The following is a 13195-nucleotide window of genomic DNA, read 5'->3' as shown; positions in this document are numbered from 1 at the left end:
TAGAACACCTAGCAGGTTTAAGGGAAACAGAAAATCATCGTATATGTCTTCTTTTCTACCATCCATATACACAACGTCCTCGATACTCTCTGTTTCTGCTAGTGAGGAGAGATGTGTAGGTATGCGAAGTTCAGCTTCAAGGGGGACGGAGGTGGATGGAATTTTTTGGAGCACGAACACACTGCTTCTCCATTCTATGCTGCCTTGATCTGGGGCGACAGAGAGAGAGAGAGAGAGAGAGAGAGAGAGAGAGAGAGAGAGCTGGGTGCAATGTGAATACGTGTGTGTCTGTGTGTGTGTGTGTGTGTGTGTGTGTGTGTATGTGTGTGTGCGTGTGTGTGTTTGTGACGTCTGTGTCAGAGAGATAAAGCGATAGGGGAGGCTGGCAGAGAGAGAGAGAGAGAGAGAGAGAGAGTGAAGAGAGAGAGAGAGAGAGAGAGAGAGAGAGATGATAGAACGAGCAAACGCAGACAAACAAGCTCGCTCGCTCGCTTCGCATGCACAGACGCACAGTAGTCACATCTCCGTCACCGGCGTCCAACGCATCGCGCCGTGTTTACTCTTGCAGGTCTGTCGCCGCGCGCGCACACACAGTTACAGGTCCGAGTGACCCGCCCGGACACCGCGCGCGCACACACAGTTACAGGTCCGAGTGACCCGCCCGGACGGCGCTCGTTTGTACAGCTACTAGATTTCGTTGCCCTATTACCCAACAGCGCGTCCGTCGGACGGAGTTGGTAACAGGGGCTCTTTGTGGTAGCGATACTGCCGACCAGAAAGCACCTGATCGCCCTTCACAAAGACAGCAGCTCAGGCAACGCTGCGAAACGAGTGCAGCGGACCTGCTGCTTGCCAGAACTGATTGATGTAGTCGCTCCCGACAGGACTTCCGTAACAACTTAACGGGGACACACATGAGCAAACATGCTGCTAAGAGGTGCTTTAATTCTCTGGTCAGAAAGGTTCCTAGCGCCAGTCTCCAAGTCCAGATAACGGTTTTTCATTTCCTCGCATTCATTGATCTTCGAGGGTTTACGATTTTGTTGATAGTGTTTTGGATTTACTTTAATTAATCGTAACTACGGGACACCGCAATACATCCAGCTATTGTAGAAATAGCAAAAACTAAAATTTATCAAATGGTCATGGGATGTAGCGATTGTAATAATGTTAGTGATATAAAAATTTTCTGTCTCTATGAAAAGTATTTTTATTAACATATGTTCGGTTGCATTGCCTTGCACACCACCATAATATATGGCTCATAACCAACAAACTAAGCGTAATAAGTATTGTGGGTGACTGCAAGATTCTTATTGGTACGTGAGATATCAGTGTCATTGAGAGTGGTGCATTATCCTAGTTACTCTCGTTATGGATGACAGCCGCTTTCGCGCTCGAAACGCGGTATTATACGAATAATCACTGATCACGCAGGATCCGCAGGACAAATTGGTTCAAATGGCTCTGAGCACTATGGGACATCGGAGGTCATCGGTCCTCTAGAATTTAGAACCACTTAAACCTACCTAACCTAAGTACATCACACACATCCATGCCCGAGGCAGGATTCGAACCTGCGACCGTAGCAGTCGCGCGGTTCCGGACTGAAGCGCCTAGAGCCGCGCGGCCACCGCGGCCGGCCGGACAAATTGGAAACATCTTGTACCCAAGTGTTTGTTAACCAGTGACCAAACGAATCTGAATTAAGATAGCTAAAAATACAAAAAGTTTCTCTCGCCTTTCCACTTACGTATCATCACCTGTAAGCCTGCCTCCCATGCTGGAGCAAATGACCGAACTGGTGGAATGATAAGTGAAAAGTTGTCTTCAGGCATGAGAGCAGGTTCTACTTTCGTGTCGGTCGTTTGCGAATGCGAATTTTACCAGAAGAGAAGCAAGTAACATAATGATGTCTTGGGTCAAAGTTTACAACGAACGTACATCCCTAAATGTTGAGAGAACCCTGAACACAACAGGAATCATCCAGACCATTATGAAGTCCATTCCGTACCAGTTCTTGCAACATCACAGATACCTGTTCTTTCCTTTGGGCAATTCTACTGCATCCAGTCATTGCATTATGGAAAGCTTCTGTGGGCAGGACTGGATTAGTGTATTAGTTGCGAAATCTATTGACCAGATGTGACAACAGGGGTAAGCAGATTGATAAAATGTGGCTAAAATGAATTCCGATGCCTCTATGATGATCTCTGTGTACGACGTAAGGTTGCGGGAATGTGGGGAAGGAAGCACAGTACTGAATGCATGACTTAGGTAGCCACATAGAGTATATATCGTGTCCATGAAACGTCATTTACGTGGCGTCATTGTTTCATATGGAGGACGCGTCAAAGATACTTTTACGAACTTAGCCGACACATCTATCTCTCACCATCTCCCTTCCACAAGCCATCTTCCCTCTTCCTCCCTCCCTCCCTCCCTCCATCTCTCTCTCTCTCTCTCTCATCACACACACACACACACACACACACACACACACACACATACACACACATCTTCTTTTAGTTATTAAGACAGTTGTTCAAATTACCTGCGCTTGCTCCTACACATTTATGAGTTCTTCCCACCGCATGCATGGATGAATGAAACTCTATATAGTGCAGCTCAGGCAAGAGAGAAGAACCGCTTTAATGAGTGGCCTTGAGTTTTAGGTGACAAGTAATTCTATATGTTCTCCCAGCATTTCTTATAGGTCCTGCCTGCAAGGAAACATTTTCAAAACACTCTTCTATGCTCATAAAGTACTCACGGAAGTAAGAGAAAATATCTCGTTTATGCAAGTTGGGATATCCAGTCACACTTTACGAAATGCAGTAAATAACGTCTGTCAGCATGGATAGCTTCGGGGGCTAGTTCCATGGCCTGCTAGTTCCTCTGACCGGATTTTATTTATTTTTTGGGTCATTTTCTGTGGGGTTGCTTATCTGAATAAGTTTGTACCGCAAACAATGTCAATGGAGGGACACATGATCATCGTGTCATTGAAGACTACAGTACAGTGACACTCGCCACAAAACAGTGATGTAGCGATGAATAAAGTATAGAAAAACTCGCGACAATACGCCGACAGAAAAAAATAATTGCAGCACCTAGAAGTAGCTGTGCAACATAAACGAAATTTGGTAAGTGGTTTTTACATCTGAAAGATGAGGTCTATTCAAATTTCGCGCCAATCGCATAAGTGTGAGGCAAGTACTTCCACTACGAGGATGCAAATCAGGTTTAAATACACTCTGTAACGGTCGTAAGCGTTAGTTACCTTTGAGATTGGACGTGGTGAGATGATGTTAGTCCAGAATGTCTTTAAGGCGACAAAGACATCATTGAATGAGGGCGTATAATAGCGCTGCAATAAGCAGGATGTTCCTTTTGCGATGCTGCAGAAAGACACTTGGCAGGGGTGTATCCACTGTACATGACTGCTGGCAGAGGTGGTCACGAGTATATACAGTTCCAAGAAGAGAGGACTCCGGACGCCTACGTGGCACTACCGAGAAGGAAGACAAAATGTTCAAATGTGTGTGAAATCTTATGGGACTTAACTGCTGAGGTCATCAGTCGCTAAGCTTACACACTACTTAACCTAAATTATCCTAAGGACAAACACACACACCCATGCCCGAGGGAGGACTCGATCCACCACGGGGACTAGCCGCACAGTCCATGACTGCAGTGCCTGAGACCGCTCGGCTAATCGCGCGCGGCTAGAAGGAACACCATCGTGTTTTGCGTATGGCCTTGGTGCATCGTAATGCGTCCGCTGCAGCATTTTGAGCAGTAGTTAGAATAACTGTGACACAACGAACTATTACAAAACTGTTACTTCAAAGACAGCTCCGAACCAGGCGTACTGTAGCGTGCATTCCATTGACTCCCAAACCAGCGCCTTTTGCAACTTCAGGGGTATCAAGCGAGAGCTCACGGGGGGGGGGGGGGGGGGGGGGGGGCAGTGTCAAGGTCTGTTGTGTTTTCTGATGAAAGCTGGTTCTGCCTCGGTGCCAGAGATAGCCGCATGTTGGTTGGAAGGAGTCCAGTTGTAGGCCTGCAGCCAATTTGTCTGCGTGCTGCGACACAGTGGAGCTATACCTGAGTTATAGTCTGGGGTGCGATTTCGTATGACAGCAGAAGCACTCTTGCGGTTGTCCCACGCACCCTGACTGCAAATTTGTGCGAGCGGTTCTAGGCGCCTCAGTCCGGAACCAAGCTGCTGCTAAGGTCGCAGGTTCGAATCCTGCCTCGGGCATGGATGTGTGTGATGTCCTTAGGTTGGTTAGGCTGAAGTAGTTCTAAGTTATTGGGGACTGATGACCACAGATATTAAGTCCCATAGTGCTCAGAGCCATTTGAACCTTTTTTTACAAATTTGAACGTCAGTATGGTGATTTGACCTGTTGTGCTACCATTCAAGAACAACATTCCCAGAGGTGTTTTCCAACAGGATAACGCTCCCCCACATACTGCTGTTGTACTCAACATGCTCTACAGTGTGTCGACATGTTGCCTTGGCCTGCTCGATCGCCAGATCTCTCTCCAATCGTGCACGTTTATGGGGGCATCATTGGACGGCAACTTCAGCATCATCCGCAAAGAGCGTAACCGTCCCTGTATTGACCGACCAAGTGCCACAGGTATGGATATCCATCCTCCATCCCACAAACTAACACCCGGCATCTGTAGCACTCGATGCACTCACATTTGCATGATTGCATCCAATATTCTGGCAGTTACATCTGTTATGGATATACGAACGTTTCACAACTGCAATGGCTTATCTCACGCTTACATTAACGTGTAATTTGTAACCTTAATCACTTGAATATGCTTCACAATCTATATCTCTAAAACTGCTTTTGCAACCACCTATACAGTCTGATTTAAAGCAGTTGGCATTTGAATATAAATAGAGATAATTGTAACCAATCACGTATTGAAATAGTTATTAGTTTCCATGAAATTGTTTTTGAGTCTTTTCAGGCTCAGGTGTGGCATACAGAAGTTACATAGAATATCTGATCGGAAGTTCTCGGACACCCGTCTGTAACGCCGCACTGGTCACGAGGGGTGGACCCTCCAGTATACACTGAAGCGCCAAAGAAACTGGCAAAGGCATGCTTATTCAAATACAGAGATATGTAAACAGATATAAGACGGCGCTGCGGTCGGACAGCACTATATAAAACAAATCTCTGGCGCAGTTGTTAGATCGGTTCCCCTGCTACAGTGTCAGGGTATCAAGACGTGGTGTTATAGCCGATGCACGACAGATGGTTCAAATGGCTCTGAGCACTAACCCTCCATCACACCGTGAGGTGGCTTGCGGAGTATGGATGTAGATGTAGATATACACTCCTGGAAATTGAAATGAGAACACCGTGAATTCATTGTCCCAGGAAGGGGAAACTTTATTGACACATTCCTGGGGTCAGATACATCACATGATCACACTGACAGAACCACAGGCAACAGAGCATGCACAATGTCGGCACTAGTACAGTGTATATCCACCTTTCGCAGCAATGCAGGCTGCCATTCTCCCATGGAGACGATCGTAGAGATGCTGGATGTAGTCCTGTGGAACGGCTTGCCATACCATTTCCACCTGGCGCCTCAGTTGGACCAGCGTTCGTGCTGGACGTGCAGACCGCGTGAGACGACGCTTCATCCAGTCCCAAACACACTCAATGGGGGACAGATCCGGAGATCTTGCTGGCCAGGGTAGTTGACTTACACCTTCTAGAGCACGTTGGGTGGCACGGGATACATGCGGACGTGCATTGTCCTGTTGGAACAGCAAGTTCCCTTGCCGGTCTAGGAATGGTAGAACGATGGGTTCGATGACGGTTTGGATGTACCGTGCACTATTCAGTGTCCCCTCGACGATCACCAGTGGTGTACGGCCAGTGTAGGAGATCGCTCCCCACACCATGATGCCGGGCGTTGGCCCTGTGTGCCTCGGTCGTATGCAGTCCTGATTGTGGCGCTCACCTGCACGGCGCCAAACACGCATACGACCATCATTGGCACCAAGGCAGAAGCGACTCTCATCGCTGAAGACGACACGTCTCCATTCGTCCCTCCATTCACGCCTGTCGCGACACCACTGGAGGAGGGCTGCACGATGTTGGGGCGTGAGCGGAAGACGGCCTAACGGTGTGCGGGACCGTAGCCCAGCTTCATGGAGACGGTTGCGAATGGTCCTCGCCGATACCCCAGGAGCAACAGTGTCCCTAATTTGCTGGGAAGTGGCAGTGCGGTCCCCTACGGCACTGCGTAGGATCCTACGGTCTTGGCGTGCATCCGTGCGTCGCTGCGGTCCGGTCCCAGGTCGACGGGCACGTGCACCTTCCGCCGACCACTGGCGACAACATCGATGTACTGTGGAGACCTCACGCCCCACGTGTTGAGCAATTCGGCGGTACGTCCACCCGGCCTCCCGCATGCCCACTATACGCCCTCGCTCAAAGTCCGTCAACTGCACATACAGTTCACGTCCACGCTGTCGCGGCATGCTACCAGTGTTAAAGACTGCGATGGAGCTCCGTATGCCACGGCAAACTGGCTGACACTGACGGCGGCGGTGCACAAATGCTGCGCAGCTAGCGCCATTCGACGGCCAACACCGCGGTTCCTGGTGTGTCCGCTGTGCCGTGCGTGTGATCATTGCTTGTACAGCCCTCTCGCAGTGTCCGGAGCAAGTATGGTGGGTCTGACACACCGGTGTCAATGTGTTCTTTTTTCCATTTCCAGGAGTGTAGATATGAAAAAAATATTCGTCTAAGATATCAGGCTGTCGCCGTAGGTTTGAAGGTCCCTTGTCGTGGAAGCTGCGTGAGACTGCGCAATGTAGTCAATGGATCCCGGGCTGACTATCAGTTCGTGTTCGGCTAGCGACAGTTGGCAGCAGGTCAGTGCTCAGAGCCGAGTAGACACCGTCACCTGGGTTGTATACCTGCTCACTTGAAAATCATCAAGGTTGCCTGACAGGCACGCCCGCCTTTTGTTTTCCGTGCGCCCGCTGTCCTTCAGCTCCGGCGGGCGACGGCGAAGCCCCGCCGCTGCGGCTGCAGGCGGTGCTGGTATGCCTAATCTTGTTCTCGGCGCCCTTAAAGCCGCTCGTTCAGAAAACACCGTGCCACAGGACGCAGTCAGAGGGTGTACAGGCAGCAGGGGAACGAGACGTGCCGAATATTATCGCGGTGTGACAGGGAGAAAAGCGGAATGGGTGACCCGATGAAATACACGGGTACGGTCACGTAACTTGTCGAACGGGATTCACTAACTTTGAAATGAGCACGATACGAATTCTTGGGGCAGACACTCGAGCATTGGTTTAATGTCGCAGTAGGGGACGCCATATTACAGGTAGAGGGGAAAGGATTTCTTTTCCGGCTCCTATCACAAACGGCATCTTTCCGAGGCAGTCGCAGATTGTTGAATCATCTCTAAGCGTAAGGAGTGTCTAGCCCAGCGCTATTATTGCAAAACAAGCAGTCGTACTCACCAGATAATTAGGAGGGAGAGAATGTGCCTATTCTTCGGTATGAAACTTCACCAGCACACAGGAGGAATCATGTATCGTGATTGGAGAACCCATGTTCCTTCCCATATTTCTAAGTTCTCTCGGTTCAGATTTTGGTAGATTTAGCATTCCACTGAAGACTTCCATCATTTCAAGGACCGTGACCAACGAACTAGAGTTCCTGCCATAACCGTTTTTTGCCTCGCAAATTACTAAATGCAGCAGTTTTGCTTTTGACTATGTTACAAATAATGATATTCCGACCACGTTTCTTCTTTATGAGCGAATCTATGCCTTCAGTACGTTAATGTTTCTGACTTATACCAGCGATAAACTTCCACAACTATATAGAAGACGATGACTGTAGCCGGCCGAAGTGCCCGAGCGGTTCTAGGCGCTACAGTCTGGAAGCGCGCGACCGCTACGGTCGCAGGATCGAATCCTGCCTCGTGCATGGATGTGTGTGATGTCCTTAGGTTAGTTAGGTTTAAGTAGTTCTAAGTTCTAGGGGACTGATGACCTCATAAGTTAAGTCCCATAGTGCTCAGAGCCATTTGAACCATTTTCAACGATGACTGTAAACAACTACCTAAAATCTATGGTTTTAAGACAGACTTTCGAAATAATGCAATGTATTCTGTTATCTGCACCATTTTTCCATTTGTATTACACGCATGACGAATCTGCAAGGTGCTAAATCACTGAAACTTGTATGGCCCTTCAGCTACAGGTAGCTGCTAAGAATTTTCGAAACGTTCGTTACAAACGTTGTCATGTTGTTTGAGGAAAACTGGTAATTTACGGTTCATAATAACCGAACTGTACAATTTATAAACTTTTACTCCTTCGTTAATATTATATTGACTTTCGCAATGTTACTCTTGACTATGAGCGTAAACAAAACAATCCCGGGAACAAGTAGCTATCAGACTCAATTGTATGGTTTAGTAGTGCACACAGGAAGTTATATAAGTTTCTCGAATCAGTGTATGCACTCTCATTAGCCAAACTGACTACTGAAAAGCTGATCCCTTTCCAACAGAAACGATAACAGCCATCACTCAAGCACTTGTTGTTGTAGTATGTTTGCAGCTGATATTATGGTCATAATGGAGTTCGTGACGGTGATATGAGACTAAGAAGTTCGGAGTATGAGAAGGAATACCGGATACGAAAAAATTTGTGACAAGTATTGGTTATCTGCACAGTGGGTCACGACTGAGTTAAGAGGATCGCAAAAGTCATTAGGATCGGTAGCACGAGAGAGGACAAACACAGGTAACTCTAATTTCAGTAAAGAAGTCGGAATGAGAGTTTTGGATGATAGAATAAACGTCGATCATACTGGACCCTTGGTGGGGACGTTGGGGGGACACTGGGTGAGTTCAAAACTTGTTATCTAAAATTGATGATGGCTAGAAATTTGTTGACGAAAGTATTGCTTATTAACAAACCAATTTTCTAACGACCCTGAAGAGTTCCGAATAGATCGGCGAACCATCCTCACAACATAAAAATATCTGGCTTTGGAAAATCGATGGCATGATTCAAGAATTTCATGTTCCCACGGAGGACAGTAAATGAGAAATTCTATGAAGAGTGTTCAGACACTTTTAGCGTGACTCGGAGTTCGCTCGGACCTCATCTAAAGACTTTTTCGTTTGTCATGACAACAGTCTATCAGATCTGTGAGTTCTGAACTATTTTGTAGCCCAAACTGTAGGTTAGACTCAGAGGCCATCCAACAGGTTTTCACTGCCAATTCCCTGGCAACTACCAATCTGTGAAACCATGAAACTGATCCCTCATTTTAAGCTTTGTGTATGTATCCTGCCGGCCGCGGTGGTCTAGCGGTTCTAGGCTCGCAGTCCGGAACCGCGCGACTGCTACGGTCGCAGGTGCGAATCCTGCCTCGGGCATGGATGTGTGTGATGTCCTTAGGTTAGTTAGGTTTAAGTAGTTCTAAGTTCTAGGGGACTGATGACCACAGATGTTAAGTCCCATAGTGCTCAGAGCCATTTTTTGTATGTATCCTGTTTTGAGTAAAAAATCACAACTCGTTTGCCTTTTGTTTTGATTTTCTTTAACATTAGTGCGAAAAGTTATAGGAAGCGCTACATATAGCGTACTTAATTCACAACTCTGAGGAGGAAGGTGATGAAACACTTATGTTGAGGTTTACGTCTATAGTAATGTGAAATTCCAAATTGCACGCTGAACATCGGTGGTTTTAGAGTTCTATGAGATTATCCGTAGCTTGCACGAGGCAGAATCCTCTACTGCCACAGGATTGCCCCTCAGTTAAAAAAAAATCTATGTGATGGTATGATTAAGACACTGAACTGATTTTTGGGAGAAAAAATGCACTAGTGTTCAGTAGTGAAAATACCTTCAGTTTTATGTAATAATTTTTGTTTATTTGCGACCGGTTTCGGTGATACAATCCAGCATATTCATGTCCCTCTCGGCGATCTTATTTTACACCATCATACTTCCACTAAGAGCTCCAGAACCATCGGTGGCCGGAAGACTCTTGTCTCTGATGTACCCGGCGGAAGGTATAAACATAAGAACTGCTGTGCCAATATCAGTCAGAAGGTGCATTTACGGAAGGAGTAAAGGTCAGAGTGTAACTTGTCGCCAGCATCAAGGTCACTTGCGTAGGAGAACTGGCTCAACGGTGGGCTGATGCAGACATCATACCGGAAATGGATTGAACATCACATCACATGAAAGCTTACACCAAGATGACGATAAAGTGATGTGAGCCACATCAGGTTCATTATCTTAACCACTGAATTGCTTATAGTACTGTCTGTAGTAATGGGAAATAAAATATTGCACGCTACAGATCCAAGAATTTATCTGTAGCATATATAGTTTTTATCTGCGCATTCTCCCAGTAACAGCATAGACGAGACACATTGCACTACTGATATAGGATCGCCCCTGTATTAAAGGAAATCGCTGTGGTGTTATAGTCTTATTTTTGGCAGGAAGGATCGATGTGTAATAATGATAAAACCTTCACTTGTATATATTAGTTTTTATGTATTTTGACCGGTTTCGCTGATACAATCAAGTATCTTCAGGCACCTCTAAAGCTCATACTGATCAGGTTTTTAACAGGAAACACCATCATACTTCCACTAAAAGATACAGGACAATCGGCGCCCGCGAAACTTTCTTGGTGTTTAGGACTAAAAGTATTTTCATTATTACACGTTAATATAATAGCTGTTTTCCCAATACCTATCAGATGATGGACGTAAGGAGGGAATCAGGGTTAGAGATTAACTTTGTCGTTGACGTGGAACTCAGTAGTTCAGGAGTACTGGCTCAGCCACGGGGTAATTCGGAGACCTTGCCAGTATTTACCTGCGTAGAGTACCACATGAAAACATACGCTTAGATGACCCACAGGGATCTGAGCCCCATGCATGTTCATTATTTTAACAATTGGATTATCTGCTCGAGGTTCAGATCCTCGTCCAGCCATTGCTATTAAGATACCCATAAATTATTTTTCGTGAGTGGCAAGATGACACCTGCGACTAGCCCAATGCCACTTCCTTCCCTCATGAAGAACAGACTGTTAACTCACTGGATATAAAGTTCCCATTTTATACAAAACACATTTCAAGTAATTCGTAATTCAGACATGCTTCATCGCCTCTGTGGCACCATAAGTGGGCTTTCTTTATTAAAATATTAATTTTAATTTATAAGATTCTCCAGGGCCATTCTTACATAGCGCACAATACGAGACTGGAATAGAAGGGAGAACCGATATAGGTACTCAAAGTACCCTCCGCCACACACCGTCAGGTGGCTTGCGGAGTATGGATGTAGATGTAGATGCAGCGTGTCAAGACGATACTAATGCTCACGCAAAAGCGTATAATGTAAATTAAGGATTTCAATAAAGAAAATGCACTGATGATGCCACAAAGGTACCGAAACATGTTGATGTCACATGAAGAAACAGTGTTTTGCGTAACAGACGGACCTTATATCCAAGGCATATACAAGAGGAGGCAAGTCCTCATGACAGATAATCTTTGCAACTGTGACACCTCCGAATTCGCAGAAAAGTAAGAAAAGTTGTCAACGTTATGCACCTTGTAGATCTCGTCGACGAGTTTCATGATCCAACATGTTTCATCACCTCTGTGGCATCATCATTGGGCTTTCTTCATTAAAATATTTATTTTAATTTATAAGAGTCTCCAGGGCCATTCTTACATGCCGAACAATACGAGACTGGAATAGAAGGGAGAACCGATAGAGGTACTCAAAGTACCCTCCGCCACACACCATCAGGTGGCTTGCGGAGTATGGATGTAGATGTAGATGTAGCGTGTCAAGACGATACTAATGCTCACGCAAAAGCGTATAATGTAAATTAAGGATTTCAATAAAGAAAATGCACTGATGACGCCACAGAGGTGCCGAAACATGTTTATGTCACATGAAAAAAACAGTGTTCTGCATAACAGACGGACCTTATATCCACGGCATATACAAGAGCAGCAAGTCCACATGATGGATAATCTGTGCAACTGTGACTCCTCAGAATTTGCAGAAAAGTAAGAAAAGTTGTCAACATTACTCACCTTGTAGATCTCGTCGACGAGTTTCGTGATGTCGTCCGTTTCCATGGTTGGCGGCGTCTGCTAGGTGGTATGATCGATGAGTTTCGAGTCCCACACGAGTGTTCCGCACGCGATATCACGGCCTAGCACACACGCCGAGGAAAACAGCAAGTAGGACCGTCACCGGTGGTCGGGCCAGACGGACGCGGCGAGCCTTGGGGTGCCGCGCGGGTTGAGGCAGGCGCCGCAGTGTGGCAGGTCGGGCGGTCAGCTGAGGTGAGCTCGTCTGCGCTGCTCGCGGCCGGAGGAACGACTAGCGCGCTGGGCTGGGCGGCGCTCGCGAGGCCCGTCGCTGACTTTCACAACGCCACGGCACGGAAGGCCGCCCGCCCACCACGACAGCCGGCTCCGCGCATGCGCCGTGGGTGCACTATTGTTGCACAAACGTCTGCCCGGCAAGTAGCATTCCTCCGAGGGGCGGCGTCGGAAGTGAACCGCGGACCTCGGCCGTGGAGCGCGGTAGCTACGTAACAGTTTCCGAGAGATCATCTACCTCGAGAGTGACCATCTCCTTGCAGTGAAGTTTACTACTGCAGTAATACAGTGACTTGAAGGACGATACGAACGCAAGATTCAATCTAAACTTATGGTAAACAAGTCCGCCACAGAATGAGATTTTCACTCTACAGCGGAGTGTGCGCTGATATGAAACTTGCTGGCAGATTAAAACTGTGTGCCGGACCGAGACTAGAACTCGGGACCTTTGCCTTTCGGGGTCAGTGCTCTACCAACTGAGCTACCCAAGTACGACTCACGCCCCGTCCTCACAGCTTAACAGAAGCTCTCCTGCGAACCTTGCAGCACTCCTGAAAGAAAGAGTCTCGGCCTGGCACACAGTTTTAATCTGCCAGGAAGTTTCATATCAGCGCACACTCCGCTGCAGAGTGAAAATCTCATTCTGGAAACATCACCCGGGCTGTGGCTAAGCCATGTCTCCGCAATATCCTTTCTTTCAGGAGTGCTAGTTCTGCTAGGTTCCCAGGAGAGCTCCTGTAAA

General features: G+C 47.0%; 1 protein-coding gene across 2 annotated transcripts in view; it reads right to left on the bottom strand.

Annotated features, from left to right (window-relative positions):
• LOC124595515 (brain-specific angiogenesis inhibitor 1-associated protein 2-like) overlaps positions 1 to 12476 on the bottom strand; it is a 912282-nt gene extending 899806 nt beyond the window's left edge. The window contains exon 1 of one of the 2 annotated variants that reach the window (XM_047134280.1): positions 12160 to 12476. In XM_047134280.1, the coding sequence (XP_046990236.1) occupies positions 12160 to 12204 (45 nt within the window). In that variant the 5' untranslated portion in view covers positions 12205 to 12476. The remainder of the gene's footprint in view (positions 1 to 12159) is intronic. The other variant, XM_047134279.1, reaches the window with a different exon arrangement.
• Between the last annotated feature and the right edge of the window lie 719 nt (positions 12477 to 13195).

This window comes from Schistocerca americana, chromosome 2 (assembly GCF_021461395.2).
Source record: "Schistocerca americana isolate TAMUIC-IGC-003095 chromosome 2, iqSchAmer2.1, whole genome shotgun sequence".
NCBI classification, from domain to species: Eukaryota; Metazoa; Arthropoda; class Insecta; order Orthoptera; family Acrididae; genus Schistocerca; species Schistocerca americana.
Note: the sequence above shows the minus strand (reverse complement) of the source record. Positions and strands in the feature narration are given on the sequence as shown.